General features: G+C 34.3%; 1 protein-coding gene across 1 annotated transcript in view; it reads left to right on the forward strand.

Moving 5' to 3' along the window:
* The window catches only part of LOC119540500 (triadin-like), a 151,290-nt gene that overhangs the window by 84,540 nt on the left and 45,943 nt on the right, over window positions 1-20,807 (forward strand). Inside the window, exons 10-11 of the mRNA XM_037844621.1 lie at window positions 18,018-18,044; window positions 18,510-18,539. Coding sequence (XP_037700549.1) covers window positions 18,018-18,044; window positions 18,510-18,539 — 57 coding nt within the window. The remainder of the gene's footprint in view (window positions 1-18,017; window positions 18,045-18,509; window positions 18,540-20,807) is intronic.

A 20,807-nucleotide genomic window follows, 5' to 3' on the forward strand; every position in this document is an offset into this window, starting at 1 on the left:
AATTTTTTAATTTTTTAATTGAGATTGTTCACATACCATACAATTATTCAAAGATCCAAAGTGCACAATCAGTTGCCCATGGTACCATCATATAGCTGTGTGTCCATCACCACAGTTACTTTTTTTTTTCAAGTTTTAGAACATTTTCATTATTCAAGAAAAGAAATAAAGACACATATGAAAAAGGAAGCTCAAATCCTCCCATACCCCTAACCACCCCCCCATTATTGAGTCATAGTATTGGTAATGTACATTTGTTACTGTTGCTGAAAGAATGTTAAAATACTACTAACTGTAGTATATAGTTTGCAATAGGTATATATATTTTTTCCTATATGCCCGTCTATTATTAACTTCTAGTTATAGTGTTATACATTTGTTCTAGTTCATGAGAGAGATTTCTAATATTTTTACAGTTCATCATGGTCATTGTCCACCACAAGATTCACTGTTTTATACATTCCCATCTTTTGACCTCCACTTTCCTTCTGGTGACATATGTGACTCTGAGCTTCCCCTTTCTACCACCTTCACACACCATTCAGCACTGTTAGTTATTCTCACAATGTTCTACCATCACCTCTGTCCATTTTCAAACATTTAAGTTCACCCTATTTGAACATTCTGCTCATAATAAGCAGCCACTCCCCATTCTTTAGCCTCGTTCTATATTCTAACTGACATTTCTTGTCTATGAGTTTACATATTATAATTAGTTCATATCAATGAGACCTTGCAATATTTGTCATTTTGTGTCTGTCTTATTTCACTCAATATAGTGCCTTCAAGATTTCTTCATCAACTCATTTTTTTTAAAGATGGTTTTGTTCACACACCATACATTCCATCATAAGTAAACAATTGATGGTTCCCTGTATAGTCATGTATTTATGTATTCACCACCATTACCTCTATCTGTATAAGGACATTTCCATTTCTTTCACAACAGAGGAGAAAGAGTCAAAGAAAGTAGAGAGACAGGAGAAAAAGAAAAAGAGGATGAGAGAAACAAAAAAAATGACATCTAGGAAGCAGCAAAAGGAAAGATAACATTAAACTAAAGTGGAATAAAGAGACAACATCACCAATGCCAAAAATCCCATACCCTTCTCCCATGTTTCTGTTAAATGTACTCTCTAGATTATATTGGTTGTATTTTTCCCTCAATCCCACCCCATTTTTAACACCTTGTAATGTTGACATTCATTTATTCTACCCCATGTAAAAACATATTTGTACCTTTTATCACAATCATTGAGCACCCTAGGTTTCACTGAGTTGCATAGTCCCAGTCTTTATCTTTCCTCTTTCCTTCTGGTGTCCCACATGCTCCTAACCTTCCTTTTTCAACCATACTCACAGTCATCTTTGTTCAGTGTACTTACATTGCTGTGCTACTGTCTCCCAAAATTGTGTTCCATATTTCTCACTCCTGTCTTTTCTTTTCTGTCTGTAGTGCTCCCTTTAGTGTTTCCTGTAGAGCTGGTATCTTGTTCACAAACTCTGTCATTGTCTGTTTGTCAGAGAATATTTTAAGGTCTCCCTCACATTTGAAGGATAGTTTTGCCAGATATAGGATTCTTGGTTAGTGTCTTTTCTCTTTCAGTATCTTAAATATATCACCCCCCTTCCTTCTTGCCTCCATATTTCTGTTGACAAATCTGCACATAGTATGATCAAGCTTCCTTTCTGTGTGATGGATTGCTTTTCTCTTGCTGCTTTTAGGATTCTCTTTTTATCTTTGATGTTTGAGAATCTGATTATTAAGTGTCTTGGTGTAGGCCTATTCAGATCTATTCTGTTTGGGGTACACTGTATTTCTTGGACCTGTAATTTTATGTCTTTCGTAAGAGATGGGAAATTTTCATTGATTATTTCCTCTATTATTGCTTCTGCCCCTTTTCCCTTCTCTTCTCCTTCTGGGACACAAGTGACACTTTCATTCCTGCATTTTTTTTTGTCCTTAAGTTCCCAGAGACATTGCTTATATTTTTCCATTCTTTTCTCTATCTGTTCTTTTGTGTGTAGGCTTTCTGGTGCCTTGTTCACCAGTTCCTGAGTGTTTTCCTCTGCCTCTTGAGATCTGCTGTTGTATGTCTCCACTGTGTCCTTCATTTTGTGTGTTGTGCCTTTCATTTCCATAGATGCTGTCAGTTGTTTTTCCAACTTTTGATTTCTACCTTATGTGCGCCCAGTGTTGTCATTATACGCTTCATCTCTTTTGCCATATCTTCCCTAAACTTTCTGAATTGATCCAGCACTAGTTGTTTAAACTCCTGTATCTCAGTTGAAGTATAAGTTTGTTCCTTTGACTGGGCCATAACTTTGCCCCTCCTAGTGTAGGTTGTAGTTTTCTGTTGTCTGGGCATCTGGCTTCCTTGGTTACCCCAATCAGGTTTTCCTAGACCGGAATGGACTCAGGTCTTGGAAGAAGGCAATAGTTTCAGGTCTCCCTGAGGGGGTGTCTTAGAAGATTGCTACACCCTGTGAGGCCTCAGGTCACTGTGCTTTTCTGCCTAGCAGGTGGTGCCTGTCAGCCTGTGTGGTGTCAGAGGTGTGGCCCATGGCTGTTTTCCCCTGGGCTCTAGGGTCTGGTTATGAATGGAAGGTGGAGTGTATAGCTTGGCACTGCCTCTTTCCTCTTAGGGAAGATATACCCCTTGGGGAGAGGTCATTTGCATTTGAATCATCCCTGACTCTGCTATCTCCACCCTTGTCTGGATCTGAGCCCTGGGAATTGAAAAATGACTGAGGCTTTCTCCACTGAGCTGAAAAAGGGACAGAAAGACCCCCTTCAGGGTCAGTCTGCAGCCCCCCTCAGTTTCCCCCATTGGCCAGAGACAGCACCCAGTCTTCTGGGATCCCCCTCCTTCCTAGAGAGGTCCTCTGGCTCTCCAAGGTCAGTCGTCACCAAAAGCCTCTGTCTGCTCATTGAGGATTTGTAGCTTGTATTGAGCAGTCAACATTTGTTAATTAAAACCCCAGATGGAGCTCAGCTGAGCTATATTTGCTTTCTCAGAGATTGCTGCTTTCTAGCACAGCAAAGCTTTGCAGTTTGGGAGAGTGCTGCTCTCTAGCATCGTGAGGCTTTCCAGTTCTGGCTCCAATCTGCAGTTTTTACTTACAGATTTTATGCTGCAATCTTGAGCATTCCTCCCAATTCAAGTTGGTGTATGATGAGTGGATGGTCACGTTTGTCCCTGTGAAATTATGCCAGATTATCTACTATTTGTTCCTGGTTGTTTATTGGTTGTTCCAGGAGGACTGACTAGCTTCCACTCCTCTCTGTGCTACCATCTTCTTCCTTCTCCTACATGAAAGAATTTTGAGGCTAAATAAATTTTGGAAAAGCTCATGTGGAGCCATCATATATATATATGAAAAGATTAGGGAAGTCCAATAGCAAAGAAATCTGCTAAACTCCATTTAATCCAATGTTTGTCAAATCTATTTGACCATGGTAACATTTTTGTAACATAATAGCAGTGTTCAGGTGAAGCCACCAGGAGAAATGATGTCTTACACTTATTTACCTAAAAGATTTGGGAAAGGTTAGAGCAAAGATAATACAATTAAAAAAAAAATAGTGGCAGTATATATTGAAAATAAAACCTAAATGAGAAAGACTGGAAATAAAGTTCAATTGCATTGCAATTAGAACAATAGAGATTTGTTAGCATGTACAATAAATGTAAACCCAGGAATTGTGGTCTTGAAATTTCAATTTATGGTTTTCCTCAGACAAGAGGGAAACCTCTACTGAAAATCCTTGCAGGAGGTGCAGGAGGGAGAGCTGAAAAATATAATAAAACTATGTTGAGATGGAAAATTGAGTAATTTCTGGAAAGTGACTGTGGTGGTAAAGATTATATAACTATATACAGCCTTGTAAATCTATTTATGAGGCAGCAGGTCAACCATTACTGGTATCAAAGACTAATGTTTCTTGAATAGCCACCAGATGTATGTCATTGCAATATTCTGAGAGGGTTTATTACTGCATGGACACTTATAATACATTAGGAAAATTTTAATGATTTGAGTATGTTAGTTAAAGGACATTTATTGTGTGCCTAATAAACCAAATCCTGAAAAATGGGGAAAATAATTAATATTGGTAGAGCAATTAATCAGATAATGAAAAGGTTTCATTCATATACATATATAATAAAATATGATATCTTAAGGATCCTGTGCTTTAGGTGATATTATTTCTCCCAAGTTACAGGTGAGGAAGCAGGCTTACAAAGACCAAAAGAATCACCAGGTTACACAGTCCATAGAAAGGATGACCTGGCTCTTTTAATGTGTCAATGATCTCATTAATATACTCAGCTTCTAAGGCTCTGGGGGAAAGGTTTATATTGTCACAAGTTGTCTTCTTTTACTTCAAGATAACTTCAAAATATGTACCTTTCTCTTGCCAAACAATTCTGAGTATTAGTTTACTGCCTAAAATAGAACCTCAAAAACACTGTTACCATTCTATTCTCAGGATAATCTAAATAGAGGTGATTTGGGGAGACATAAAGAACTCAGAAGTTTGGGTGATATATACACCTATTTGGAAGAAGAAGCCTAAAGTAACACTTAGTTAACAAATCTGGATGATATTTACAGGAAAGCAGGAAATAGTTCCTGGCACATAGTAAGAGCTCAAAAAAGGTTTTTTGAATTAATAAATACAATGAGAGTTCAATTCTGTTGTTAGATGAACCAGAAAGCCTGTTTCCTAATCTGTTAAATGAGGAAATTGACTTCATGGGTGTTATTATAAACTTTAAATGCACTATTCCACTAAATATGGTTCTGTACAAAAAATGAACATTTAATATGCTGGCTAAAAATGATCCTAATAACTGTAGAAGACAAACAACTTTCTAAACTGAAAATTTGATGCAGTCTTCCAAAACTCTAAATGGTTACAATTATTGACCATTGACTTACAAAAAATGAAAGTGATCTTTATTTTATGGAAAATAGAAATCTGTTCATGTTTGACCTTTGAATATTAACCACTTCTGTACTAAAAGCTTAATTTTTAAATTTTTATGGTGACCTGAGTACTATAGTCCTGGGTTTTTTAATTTGTTTTTTTTTTTTTTTTTCTGATTAAATTTATATTCTAGAAGTTAGGAGAAGAAATATTTCTTAGACAACTCAATGAAGCAAGCACAGCCCCATTAGTAGCTTCTGAATCAATTTATGACAGGCATAATTTTCCTCAGCTAGTTGAAAATATAGGAGGGATACAAGCCCTGTGGATCCTGAGGAAATATCCAAGTCTTCTTTGTTAAAAGACAGAGGAACAATAAAGGTAGCTTCACTAAAAAATGATTAGACTTTACTTATGTTTAATTGTAAATAAAGTGCTAGCTACTATTTAGATAGTTCATCTTGTTATTTCTTCAATATTATGTACATTAGTTTCCTTAAAAAGTCATAATTTTTAGTTTTCAGGTTTTCCTTAGAGTGATTTTTTTTCCTTGTATAGTTTATGGGAATGAAAACCACTCTTTCTTTTTCCAACTGAAAATTCTCTTTCCCAAGTTCAACCCAGTCAAAAAACTAATTGAGAAAGTTGGTAGTAATGAGATTTGAATTGAGATCTTTCAGGGAAAGCCTTATTACTTGGAAGAGAGGAAGTTGATGGTCTGGCTTTTCTAAATTAAAAGAAAATAATCAGAAATGTTTTAGACACTTGCCTATTTCCAGATTAACTTGTTAGTTACTCTGATAGGTATTACTAAATTTATAAGAATCTGGTTTTGCCCATGTAAACATACTGCTTAATTTATTCTATGCTAAAATATGCTCATTTCATTAATTATTTGAACCCATTCTTAACCTCCTTTTTATTTTTTTCTCATGACTAAACATGCTTTTTTCTATATGTAATGCTCAATTTATCATCTAGTCTTTGAAACAGTGCTCTTGGTTCAAATATTCTTTTTTTTCTCAGTTTAATGTGTCAACACAATGATATTCATATATGGAAGTATTTCTGAAACCTGTGATGAAGTGTTTTGCATTCCAGATTTAATAATTGAGTTCTTTTCCATCAAGATGCCTCTTGTTGGTAAACCTAAGGAATCTTCCCATCTCTCTCATATGTTACTCAAATTAAGCACTTAATAACACAAAACACTTTAAGAAAAGAAGTACCCAACTGTAACTATGTCCTTTATTCTCACTTCCTTGGTTTCAGAAAAGAATATTCTCAGTCTTGGGCACTGAGACAGTTATGACCAGTAACAAACATGACAGAAATAATGGTTCCTTTGGGGCCATACCTGGGCTACTTTAGGCCAGTCCAACTAGGCTCAGGCACTTTGCCGTGTTCTCCCTCTCACAACTCTCCATCCCTACCCCATGCCTTGACCTTTAAAACAAGGATTAAACATCACTAGTCTTAAATCATAGAGGAGGCTCATTTTACATTATAGAGGAGGCTCATTTCCTCATTTCTTATTGTCTCATTTTTTTTTCCTAAGACCCATTTAAAGGACCAGAATGTGAAGGGTATGCATTTAGAGTGATAGAGTTTAGTAAATTTGGGTAACTAAAATATGCTTGTGCTAGGTGGTGCTGATCAGTATCCTAATATCTCCAGCACACTTAACATTCCAGACCAAAACCACTCAAGAGTCACTGAACATGGTATAACTTTCTCCTTTTCTGAGGTAAAATAATCTTACAGAATCTCACACATGAGCTTTCACATCTTATTTCCACATATCCCAAATGAATGTGATCATATATAATCTTGAAAAATCTATTTGGGGGAAAAAAGAACAATACCCATCATTGGGATGAAGAGCCAGAGTTCAAGAAATCATCTTTTTTTTTGTAACCCCTCCCCAAATATTTTAGCAGCATCTTAGATGGGATGCTCCTGGGTGTGTGCTTAGTGCATGCAGTAATGAATAGAGCAACCCTCCATTTATACAAATTTGTCACTTGTTCATTAAAGTCACTTGTTGTCAACTATGTGTGAAACAATGCACAAGACTGAAGAATACAAAGATGATAGTTGTAGCCCCTGCCTGTTGAATTCTACAATATATTTGGGAAAGACAAATGAGTAAATAATTTTCAAATAACTGCAAATAATTAAAAAGTAGAGTGATGAGTTATTATAATACGGGCTTTCATAGGATGCTACAAGTGCAGATTGCAGGCCTAACCCATCCTGGAAGGAGGTCAGGAAAGACTTCCAGATGGAGAGGAAGATTGAGAGAAGTCATAACAAATGAGCATGGTATGGTAAGAGGTGGCAAGAAGGGGGAAAGGATATCAGGTGAGAAAGAAAACAAGAAAATGAGGGGATGGAAGTGAAATATTTGGGAACAGGATGAAGGCAAAAAGTGAGAGTGGAAATGGAGAGGTGGAGACACACTCAATATATATTAGGAAACAGACTCAAGAGTACTCTCAACAATTGAATAAGGATGACAGAGCATGGAGTGGTATCTTGGGTGGCTTCCATTATCCTGGTTTAGATAGTAGACGGAATATGGTATCATTTGCCATGATAGGGAATGTATTTGGAGGAGGGTGTAGTAGATCACGAGTTCCATTTTGGGTGCTAAGTTTTAACTTCTTGAGATACATCCACTTTTCTTTAGAAAGTTAGATATATAGGTCAGTAGTAGATAGAAGCTCATCTATCCCATCACACTTTATTCTTTCCTGTCTTTGCTAAGGATATATGTGATGGCTGCAATTGATATACTTTTGCATATCATTTTGAAGGAGATGTACTTAGCACAACATTTTAACCAAACCAGATATCATTTCTGTGGCTGTGACTAAAATTAAAATCAACTGAATGTTAAGCCTTGCAGTCTAAATAGTCTTGGGAGGCAGAAGTGTTTGCCATAGCCTGCTAGATGAGTGAATGAATAATTTCATGATGTGATGTCAATGCTATACCAAGTTTCAGGGCTTCAAAGGAAAGGTTCTGATTCTCCTCCAATCTCACTTGTCTGAACATGGTACAAATAAAACATATGGATGCTAAACAGTTTCATCAACATCATTTTAAACCCTTTTGAACATCAAGGGGCAGGACCCAAATGGTCTCTCAACACTCAGTTTAGCTGCAACTGTCTGAGGTAGATTATGAGAACAGAATGATTGACAGTAGGATGCCTGAATAACAACTACAGAGATTCAGTAAAGACTTAAATAGAGACTAGCACAGCCAAAAAAAGCTTAATAAAATAATAGGTACCTAGAAAACTTGGCACAACACAAAGCCAATGAGGATGAAAAAGTCACTTCTGAGTACAAGTTTCACTTAGTCCATGTATCCTGTACAAGAAAAAAAGACCAAAAAAAATTGTTCACTCAAGTTCCCATAAAGATCTGAAAGTCTTTCCTTTTACAGTTTTACATTTTATATAGTTAATGTTTATATTTCTTCCATCTTAATCCTGATGATACAAAGATTGGAGAATCTCATGAAACTTGTGGCTGAGTAGTAAAGGCTTATAGTATAATATAGTAATATTTCCGAATTGATTTGAGCATTCTGTATGATATTTTCTTGCTTCCCACTTGTACAATATATTTGATGCCAAGTTTAGATACTAATATTCAAGTTATTTAAATGGTAAAGAACCTGTTGATGGTTATTTCTGGCTAAGATGTATATCTATAGCAGAGCCAATTTCTGCTGTTTATTAAATAGCTGTGGATGTAGATATATCTGAAACAGACTCACTGCCCTTAGATTCAGCATAACATCTATTGGGAATTGAGTAAACAGACTTACTACAGTGCAATAAACCCAAGAGGAATTAATGCTGCAACGCGTCAGGTTGATTTTTATCTAAACAATGTCTCTTTACTAAATGATTTACTACTTAGAGTTAAATTAAGATTTCATATTAATGTATCATTTTAGACCTTGACAACAGCTTAGATATCATCTATACTAATTTTCTCTATATATTTTCTTTTTGAAAAAGGAGAACTGAGCCAGTCTAAAGGCCACATAAAAGGTCCATAGCAAAGATGTGTCAGAGTGAGGACCAGAGCACAAGCCTTAAGATCTATCTGTTGCTTGTCCCCACTTACTACACCATAAATACTTTATTATTGTACTAGGTCAAAATTTTATTTTGTCAGGATTTACTTTCAAGAATTCCTTAATACATGTAGAGAGGCTATTTTTTTTTATATTCCATAATTTCAAATTATTAGGACTTCTATCATTTATGTGTCTAAATCAAGAAATTGGAAAAATACAGAAAATATTAAAACTAAAAAAAATATAAAAATATATAAACTAAAGTCTCCATACTTAAAACAATGTAGTAATTGTTTACTACATGAAGAATATTCCATGGTCTAGAACCACTTTTCACCTCCATAAGCATATCAAAGTATCAATGATTTGGTGTCCTTTGTAAAAATAAACATTTCTTGTGTTATGTGTATTTGATTAAACATCACAACCTTTACAGATCTCAATCAAAAATGTCTGAATAGAAAATTACTGTCATTTAGATTGAAAAGTTGACACTATAATCAATGCAAGAATGCTGTTTTTAGCGTTATCCCTTTTTGTCTCAGTAGATTGAAAACTTTCTCTTTGACTCATTACATCTGGTTTGCTGAAATATGGCATACACAATTAGCTAGAACTCAAAATTGTGAAAAATAGCCATACTTGTATGTGAATGGTTAATGAATTCTGTTAACAAATGTAGCCACACTTATTAAATAGTGGTTCTCATGCTTCAACATGAGTCAGAATTGTCTGGAAGGCTTCTCCCAACCCTCCACTTCCCCCCCTTCTAATGCAGAGGTTTGCGAGGGGACTGAGAATTTATATTTCTAGTAATTTCCCAGGTGCTGCTGTTGTGTGAGAACCCCTGCCAAGCAGAATTCTCCTCCTCAAACAATCTGCCTTTGCCCTTACACCTACTGCTGCCTACACATGGACCATAGGGAATGTATCGGTTTAGATTACCTACAGGCAAACATACACAGGTGCTGCATTCATCCATGTATCTGTGTATATATTTCCCTTGGAAGTTTCCTCAGATTTTAAACTCATCCAATATCTACTCATAATTGGACTTATGAGATCACAAGACTGGAAATGTAAAAGAGCTAAAAATTATATTTAGATTTTATGTGTGAGATTTCACTATCAGAAACTCTTACCCTCTTGGGTTTCTTATCCATTCATTGTTAAGAGACCAACAGAAATCAGAATCACCTGGGAAGGTCCTTAAAACTCTGAGGCAATGGGTGTGGGTGAGGTCCTAAAATTTGCATTAGTAACAATTTCCCAGATGCTGCTCTGGAACTCTACTTTAAGAACCACTGCTGGGGCCTAGATTTACAAGGAGCTCCCAGTGGAAAAATACACACACACACAACACAACACACATTCACACACGACACACACATATACAACATCCTAGACTGTTCTGAAGTCTGGTGTCTTATTTTGGAAAATGAGAAAGCTATTCCAGATGATTTCCAAGATGCTCCAAGTTCTAAAATTCTGTCATCTGTTGTAAAATTGGTAAGGTCCTACTGCTCTTAGAGCAAATCTTTATTGCATAGGCAACTTTAACGGACTTATTTAACACTATCTCTGGAAAATTATCTAAGTAAAATTTTTGCAATGAAGCGCCTATATGCATGATATACCTAAAATAATTTTACATTTGTGAATTTTACCAAATTAAACTGTTATAACAATCATCTCAATTGTCTTGACAAAATTAAGTTATAAAAATTCCCTGTATGGAGGGAACTAATTTACCTATCAGATCCAGTACTGAGGCAGTTTCTGTAATACAGTCAACCATATTATAATTTTGTGAGTAAATTCATGAAAATCTAGTGTGCTACTTATGCTTGGAAATTTTACTTATTCTAGTTTTAAAATTTGAAGTCTAAAGAGCCTTATAATACACAGGCTTTCCACTGTGATTAGAATTTGGTACATATCTAACATACAGTAGAGGTGATTAGAGAGCTTAAGATAAATAAATATAGCACATGGAGAAAGTTACTTGATTAATGAATCAACACAGTAATTTGAAAAATATATATATTTTAATGATGTAAACGTGTGTTAAAGCTATGGATATGTGAATCAGAAAGATCATTAAGTGAAATTATTCCACTTGCTCTCTGTTAATTAATCATCTTAGAAAGAAGTTTGTTATGAGGCAAATTATTTAAAAACCTTTATCAACATTACTTACTTTAATGATTCCTAGACATGAATTGTTAATATGTTAAGCTATGTAGGCTAAGTTCTATAATAGACCTCTAGCTGTTGATACTTATGTAAAACCTGAAACTTAACATTACATTGAGAGTAAAAATGTGTGTGAATGATTCATTGGTAGATTAGATAATAATTTAACACTGTATCAGAAATAATTTGTTATTGAATTATTATTAAATTATTTAAAATTAAATAAAGTTATATTAAATAACTTATTATATACATCAGATAATAAAATAGCCAGAGATATGTACAGCTCTTTCTTCTTTGCTTTTAATTTATATTTTGCCTGTAGCTTAGTGAATTTATATCATTGAGTAAGGCACGCTTGATCCCCACTGTAGAAAACACAGAAAAACATCTGTTCCTGAATGAAAATGATAGTGGATGATAGTGTTCCATTGACGTGAATGAGAATTGTCTGTCAGAGACAATTAGAACATGTTGCAGGAATGATTTAAGACCTGTTATTCCAGATCTAATTCAGTGTTTAATAAGATTATATAATGGCCTATATTGAAATCAAATAAATCATTTAAAAGTAACAATCTCATCTTGAAGAGATTTTCCAAAAAATGTTTACTTAAAGTTAAAAACTCTATTTAGGCTTTATGAAATAGGTGAGCTTGGTTAGAACTACTTAATTTTTTTTCAGGTTTAGGGTTTGTCCGAGGAAGAATACCTCCGAGCCCTCATTTATTAAATTACCCATGCACTGCAGTAGAACAAGGATCACTTTCTGAGTAAAACATGGTCCGTCCTTAGGGCAAATTCTGATCTTGAAGCAACAACAATCTCATGGCCCTTTAGTGATCACGTTCCCAGGCAGAGTTCTCATGAGAAGCTTCCAGTCCAATTTGCCCTCAGCTTCTGGCATCACCTTCAGTTGCTTTTCCTCATATTTAGGTCAAAGATATTGCTTAGGATGTTATTTACTACATTTGACATCTTTTCTTTTTTTCTGAGCACCTCATGAGAGATATTTATTTATTTCAGGTATCATTACTGGGATTCACTGTGCCTCTCTTAAACAACTTACTTGTTTATATCTCAAGAACATTGTGGATCATGTAACTAATTATGCTTTTGATCTTTGCCTGACTTCCAGAAAGCTGAGAGGCTAATGGGCAAGCCAAGTGAAATAGAGTATGCAGTGATTTTAACATGCATTTTGTGTTCTAATGTTATCCCTGAAATTGTGTAATTCCCTCCCTTTTTTTTTCTTTGCTCAATCTCTCCACTTATTTATCTTCTCTTGTTTTTATTAATTCATTCATTGATTTACCTAATGAACAGACAGTAATCGATGCCTACTATGTGTTAGACATGGCACCAGTCTTCTGGATTCAGTGGTGGATGACATGTGATGCCTGTCCTCAAAAATCTCACAGTCTAGAAGGGAAAGCATTCACTTATTATTTTCAGTAGATCATGATTAATATAATGATAAAGAGTTGTACAAATAATGTTGGCTCATAAGGCAGGGGAGGGGCAAACCAACTACATCAGATGAGGATTACAAGGAAGAGATAACTAGCTGAGCCCTAAGTAGAAGTTAGCCACACAAAAAATGAAGGGTGAGTGAGAACTGTTGACAGAGTAACAGCGGCAAAAAATAGAACTGAGTCTGAGAAACCACAAGAATTTCAGTGTTCTTTATATGTGATGTTCACATGAACTTAAAGATAACTGGCTATGCTGGCATGGAAATATTGAAAATCCATCTATGCAGTGTTCCAGTGCTTTGATTTTCTCATAGAAAATGATAAACTGTTAAGGGGTGTAAGAATTAACAGCTATACAGCATCAAAATTTCATTTTAAGTCGATTCCCCTGGAGCTTCTGTGGGGGATGTTTCCTGAGGGGATAGAACTGGAGACAGAAAGAGACCCACCTGACAAGATAGTTACAGGAGTTCATGTAATAGAAGTTGGCAACCTGACACAGGACAATCATCCAATAATTTGTTAATGGAGAGAAAATATATCCAAGGCATATTTCCGAAATAAAAGTAAGACTTAGTTATTGTATGTGGAGGGTTGTAGAGATAGCTTCCAAATTTCTAGCACAGATGACTGAGGAGATCTGCAATACCTGCCACCTAGCAAAATCAAGACAAGAGAGGTAGTAGTATAGGGCCAAGGCTTGGGGCATATTAAGTTACAGCTGAGTGTAAAAAATCGAGGGAGTGCTATCTAATAGACAATTGAATATATGATTTTTAAAATTAGATGAGGCATCTAAGTTAGACCTGTAGATTTGGCAAACATAAGCTTTTAGGTAGGTGATAAACTGAAGAAATAAGAGGTAGACTACTTGGAGGTAACAATGTGTTGAAGATGAAAACTATGGAATTGCAATCTTTTCTAACAAGATAATCTAAGAGTAACGAGTATATAAGGAAGGAAAAATCAGAGAATATATTAAGAAATTTAAGAGTAGGGTATTACAAGAGTAGGTTAACTTACAAGGAGGGGGGAGCAAACCAACTACATCAGATGATGACCATTTTTCATCTTAACTAATGCAGCTTTTAAAAGAAGCTTTATTGAAGTGTAATGGATAAAAAATAGACTGAACATAATTTAACAAGTTTTGGCATTTGTATACAGCCATGAAGTTATCATCAGGATCAAGATCATAATTTATTTGTGTCTCTTTGTAATTTCTCCAGCCTGCTTCTCCCCATGCCCCCCATTCCCAGGCAACCACTGATCTACTTTCTGCCATTATAGATTAGTGTGCATTTTCTAGAATTTCATATAAATCATATGATTTGTATTTTTTGTAGGGCTTCTTTCACTCAGCATAACTATTTTGAGACTCATTCATGTTGCATATTTTCAAAAAGTTCATACCTTTTATACAGTGGAGTAGTATTAAATTGTGTGGCCATATCGCAATATTTTATCCATTCTCCTGTTGACAGGTATTTGTGTTGTTTCCAGGTTTTAGCTATTATGGGTAAAGGTGCTATGAACATCCATATTCAAGTCTTTGAGAGGTCCTAGGTAAATGCCTAGAGTAGAGTGGCTGGAACATAGGAAGGATGTAAGTTTAACTTTTTATGAAACTAGCTGTTTCCTGAAGTAGTTGTACCATTTTACATTCCCACAATGAAAGCTGTGTATGAGATTTCCAGTTGCTTCATATCCCAGCCACCAGTAGGTAAGGTCAGTCTTTTTAATTTTAGACATGCTGTTGGTTTGTAGTGACACCTCACTGTGGCTTTAATGTATATTATTTTAGGGACCAATTATGTTGAACATCTTCCGATGTGCTTTTTATATCAGCCTTATATCTTCTTTGGTCAAGTGTGTGTTCAAATTTTTTTCCCATTAAAAAAAATTGTGGCTTGTTTTCTTTTTAGAGTGTGTGTGTGTGTGTGTGTGTGTGTGCTGAGTATAAATACTTTATAAGATATGAGATTTGAAAATGTCTCCCAGTTCGTGACTTTTTCCATTCTCTTAATTTTTCTTTATTTTCAAAGAGCAAAAGTTCTCAATCCTGATTAAGTCCAATTGATCTTTTTTTCTTCTGGTGTTATATGGATCATGCTTTTGATATTATATCTAAGAATTCTTTCTCTAATCTAGTCACAAAGAATTTCTCCTGTGTTCCTTTCGAAGGTTGTACAGTTTTACATTTAAGCCCATGAGTCATTGATTCATTTTGGGTTAAGTTTTTGTATGTGTTATAAGGTATAGATGGAAGGTTTTGTTTTGTTTTGTTTTGTTTTGTTTTGTTTTGTTTTGCATATGGATATAGAAGGGATATCCAATTTTTGCAGGACCATTTACTTCTCCACTGAATTGCCTTTTTGCCTTTATACAAAATCAATTATATATATTCTGGTCCGTCAGTTTCTTTGCCGATCGTAACCTAAGTACTATCATATATTGGTTACTGTAGAACTATAATAAGTCTTGAAATCAGACAGTGCAAATTTTCTAACATTTTTTTCATTTCAAAGGTTGTTATGTCTAATCTAAGTTTTTTATATTTTCCTATGAGCCCCAGAATTAGCTTGTCAATTTCTACAAAAAGCCTGCTAGGATTTTAATAGAGATCATATTAAATAAGTTTTATTTGAGGAGAATTGGCTTCTTAAATATATTGAAATTTTCTAATCCAGGGTCACAGTATATTTTTCCATTTTTTAGATATAATAAATTTCTCTCAGCAAATTTTTGTAGTCTTCAAGTGTTCAAGTCTTGCAATGTTGAACTTACATCCTTGCCTTTTCCTGATCTGAGGGTGAAAGCATTCAGTATTGCAGCATTAAATATGATGTTAGGTAGTAGTTTTTTCATTGATTTCCCTCTATAGGTTGAGAAAGCTCCCTTCTCTCCTAGTTTTCTGACAGCTTACTTTTTATCGGGAAAGGATTTTACCTTTTGTCAAATGCTTTGTCTACATCTATTGAGATGGTCGTGTGTTTTTGTCTTTTTAATCTTATTAATATGGTGAGTTACATTGATTGATGCTCAAAGATAAAACCAAACTTGCATTTCTGTAGTAAACTCCAGTAGGTCATAATGTATATTTGTATATATTATTGGATTCAATTTTCTAATTTTTACAGAACTTTTACATATCTAGCCATTAATAATAATAATAATTTTTTGTAATATGTATGTTTTCAGTGTCAGGTAATACATATTTAGTAGAATGAACTTGGGAGTAGTCTCTCTTATTTAATTATCTGAAAAAGATTTTATAAAATTGGTGTTAATTTTTCCCTAAACATTTGATCAAGTTTACCAGCAGAGTCATCTACACTGGAATTTTCTTTGTGGAAAAATTTTGACTACAAATCTATTTCTTCTTTTCTCTAGTGTCTTGAACATGTAGAATACAGTTTTAATGCCCTTGTCTACTAATTCAAACATTTTGGGTCGGTTTCCATTGTTTGCTCTTCCTGCTCAGTATGGTTTATATTTTCTTGCTGCTTTGCTTGCCTACTAATTTTTGACTGAATACCAGACTTAATGAATTTTACCATGTTCAGTGCTGGATATTTTTGTGTTTCCTGGAAATATTTGAAAAGAATTTGATATTTTCAGGTCTGTCTTTTAAATAGACTAGAGCAAATTATTTTCTACTTCTGAGTCAGAATCCTTCTGAGTAGTCTACCTATGAATTATGAGGCTTTCCTGACCCTGTCTGAGTTTCAGGAATCATTCCCTTTAACTCTTTCATGTATTTTTTCCTCATATGCCTATGAGGATCAATGTTCAAATGGAGACTTAAGGAGCCTCTCAACCCATCTCTAAAATTGTAGCTCTTTCTCTTTCTCTCTCTGTCACTCTCTCCTTTCCAAGTCTCTTACCTATCATCTCTGACTTTCTTGGCTCCTCCAGACTCCCAGCTCCATCTTTTCAACTCAGAAATCTGTCTGGGTTCTCTATTTTGGCACTAAGACCTTGTAAAATCTTAAGCTGGGACATTTATAGGGTACACCTCATTAGTTTCCCATCACTCAACCATCACTGTCCTATGTTGCCTTATGTCCAATATGTTTGAACACATTGCTTTTCTATTTTATTTAGCTGTTTCAGGTGGGAGGATGAATCCAGACCCTGTTATTCCACCTTAGCTGGAAGTGACAGTCACCTGAGACTTTTGCGAATCAAAGGGGACCCTTTTATTAGTTATCTAAATACAATGGAGTATGTATGTTCATTTTTCACCAAAGTCAAGTGGATAGGGAGTTAAGGATTTAATGTGGTTGAATATGCCCATTGATCTTGGTAAGTAGGAGAGAATTGTTGACACGAGAGGCCTGGTAAATGGAGTGTTAGGGTAAGAATCTAGATTACAGTGAATTAAGATTAAATGGGAGTCATAAAGTGGAAGAAGTAAATAAAGATAATAGTCTTAAGAAGTCAAGCAATATGGAAAGGTATTCGGTGGCATTTAGAAGGGGATACAGAACAAAAGAAGGTGTTTTTGTTGACTGTCCAATATTTTTGAAGTATAAAAAAAAAAGAAGAAATTTGATAGGGCAGGAGTTGGCAAACTATGGCCTGTGGACCAACCAACTAGTTTGTAAATAAAGTTTTATTGGCATATAGCCATGGCTGTTAATTCGCATAATGTCTATGGCTGCTTTCTGTCCTGTAATAGCCAAGTTGAGTAGCCACAGCAGAGACTGTATAGCCCACAAAGCTGAAAATATATACCATCTGACCCTTTATATAAAAATCTGCCAGTCCCTGCAGTTGGAGGTCAATATTTAGGCATAAATTATTTCGAGATTAGACACATGCAATGAAAGCATGTATTTCCAGTCATCAAGAGCTACAAATGCAGCAGCAATAATTTTTAACGGATTATTATGGAACAGATAACGCATTGATAATCTTGATTTAAATATTAACAATAGTCTTGGATATTTCATCCTGGACTATGAAGGATTAAAAAGTAATATCCCAAAATAAAAATATGTATGTTTCTCCTTAAAATTAAGTGAAAATGAAAGTTTACATTGCACACAAGTTTATGTGAGCAAATTATTTTTCAGACAGTTCAATGAAATGAAACTAAGAGTTTTATTCATTAAAATAATTTTTCAGTTAGTAACTTGCCCATGGACATTAAATTACATATCTTATGCAATCACAATAAAGGATAGCTGGGGTTTATATTGTTTGATTTTGATTTTACCATTTAATGTTCTATCATCTTCAGTAATGTCAACTCAATGAGCATTGTATGACTCAGCCTTTAAGAATTTTTAAACTTTTTCTAGGCAAAGAAGTCAAATCTAAGCTTCCACGTATGTTATTTGCATGCCAAATAAATAAATAAAACTGAATTTTTAAACGCATGATTTTACTCGTCTTTTGATTCCATTGTTGAATATTTTTCTTAAAGCCAAAGTCTTAAATATTTTGTATAGACAGTGTACCTATTATCATAGTGTACTTCTGAGAATATGCTATGCTGGAACTTTCCTTCAACCTTTATTCAATGGAATTACAAACTAATACCTTTCATTAACTTCTCATTAAAAATCTTAGCTCACATTTCCGTTTGTGCTCCAGATAATTCTCATTGTGATTAATAATGCGGGACCTTTACTTGTCTGTTGGTTTAATTTGCCACAATTGGAAGAAGAAAATATTAATATTCTAGGTTAAGAAGTAATTAATACTATGTAAAAGAAATATGCATGAATGGAAGTACAGAAAATAGATCCCTTTATCTATATAATCATCACTAATGTTTACATATTTTTTAGAGCCACAAGGCAAAAAAGAAGAAAAGCCAGGTATGTATTTTATGTATAGATACATACATGCTTCCATATTTATAATGAAATAGCACATCTCTTTGCAAATATTATGTCCTCATACAAATGTTCACACTAAAATTTTATCTCTGACAAACTTTGAAAAAAACAACAAAAATTATATAAACTATTTTTATCTATGCTACTCTTCTATAGGAAATGCTGTTTACAAAGGTAGACCTTCTGAAAAATTTATATAGTTCAGAAGAAATAATTGAGGAATTGAGTTGAGTTGTCCCCAAACGACTATTTTTCCTGATTACTGTAAGACATAGACATTCCATACGAAAAGCAGCTGCTTTCACTCTTCTCCATTTGGGCTTCTGAGTAAAGATGAACATTTCCAATGGCTGAGGTAGACAGCAGAAACTTTTTTAGAACACATGGCACTCTTTGATCCTCAAAACAGTGAAATTTAATTAATATTTTCAAACCAATTGTTTAAATTTTTAAATCATACAAATATCCATTTATATGTATTTCAGAGTGTCTTTCAACTTTTCTCTCTCAAACCATTCATCTTATGTCAAGTTTAGAATTATTTCCCAGAAAAATCATCTTTTGAAAAGGTAGAAAATTCAGATTTAAATCAATTAGCTGTAGCAACAACTTAATGTCAGAAAAGTCCATTTCATGATTATAAATTATATGTGTTTAATAGTCATCACTGACAGAACTGCATAAAACTGGTATATTTTATTAAAATTTTGATTTTTAAATTATGGTAAGGAAAATAAAATAATTTGCAAAATTGTATTTGTGCTCTAGTTTTTTCAGATTTAAAAATTTCTCTCTCTCCCCTCCCCCCTTTTGCCCTTAGAACCACAAGTTAAAAAGGAAGCAAAACCAGGTATCAATATTTTCATTTTCAAGTAGATTCGAAGCTGACATTGCCTTCATTTTAGAACTAAAAGTCATTTACCTCCCAACAAAGAGTCCCCCAAATCTTCATTATTTTTTCCACTCCATTGTTCAATATGATTTTATTATATTGGATTAGGTGAGATTAGGCAAAAACATCTAGATTATGGTTTTAAATAGGCCTCAGCAGAGAATCCATGTTTCGTGAAGCATTTCTTAGTGTTCTTTGAAACCAAGTGTTATCATGTATAATTTATAGGTTTCTTTCCCAAAAAAAGCACACTAATTATAAAATCTCTAACTCATAGTCTGTTGGGGTTGAACGGGAAAAGAGCAAGAGTTTATTAAGCATCTGCTGTAAGAATCTCTGTGACTGAGGTAGAGTGTTTTACTTTCATTGTATCATTATGAGGGATGTACAACATAGCACTTATTATCCCCATTAAATATCTGTGAAGACATGTCAATAGATCAAGTTCAGAAAGTAAGTTACTTTCCCATGGTTTTCAAGCTGATGAATCTCGCAGCTAGAATTCTGCCCCATGATTGATTTACTCCAAACAGTGAGCGCTTCCATTTACAGATTGTCCCAGACTAACTTGACAGGTCAATATTACCTGAAAACAGGTGATCTTTCCAAGTTTACATTGCTATTTAGTATTTAAGTCCTAGCTCTGGTATCACTTAGCTATTGACTAGATCCATTTTTCTGACTTTATTTGCTGCCCTGAAGAGTATCTTACCAAATGTAGCATTTAACTTCTTTCTTTCTTTCCTCCCTTCCTTCCTTCCTTCCTTCCTTCCTTCCTTCCTTCGTTCCTTCTTTAAATCTTAAGCTAAATACAATTTAAAACTTCTAGTTAGGCCTAGAACCATTTTAAACTTCTATTTGTTATTGTTCAATACTAAAGTTTTGCAAATAATTAAGTTGAATATTATTCATTTTTATAAATAAATGTTTCTTTTTTAGCTGCATCTGGAAAAGCGCAAATGCACAGTATGTAGTTTCATATCTAATGCTTATATAGACTTTTTCCCATGAAAATTTTGAAATATTTTAAGAATTACATATTTTCAGTCTATGCTCTGGATTTATTACAATTTATGTTTGTGAAATTATGGCTGCAAAAAATGTAACTAAGATTTCTTGGCATATTATTTTCATGTAACAAAAACCTTAGGGCTTTTATACGAACTAGGATGATATGCAAATTTTGGAATATTTTTTCCCCATGGGAAGACTTGCTAAAATCTGTTGGTTACTTTTTACTTTAAAAAATCACTGGCCTACCTTACAGAGGACATTCTTTGTGTGCTGATTTATAAAAATTTTAAATATCTGAAGAGATATTATTATTATTATTATTATTATTATTATTATTATTA

This window comes from Choloepus didactylus, chromosome 7, assembly GCF_015220235.1.
Source record: "Choloepus didactylus isolate mChoDid1 chromosome 7, mChoDid1.pri, whole genome shotgun sequence".
NCBI lineage: Eukaryota > Metazoa > Chordata > Mammalia > Pilosa > Megalonychidae > Choloepus > Choloepus didactylus.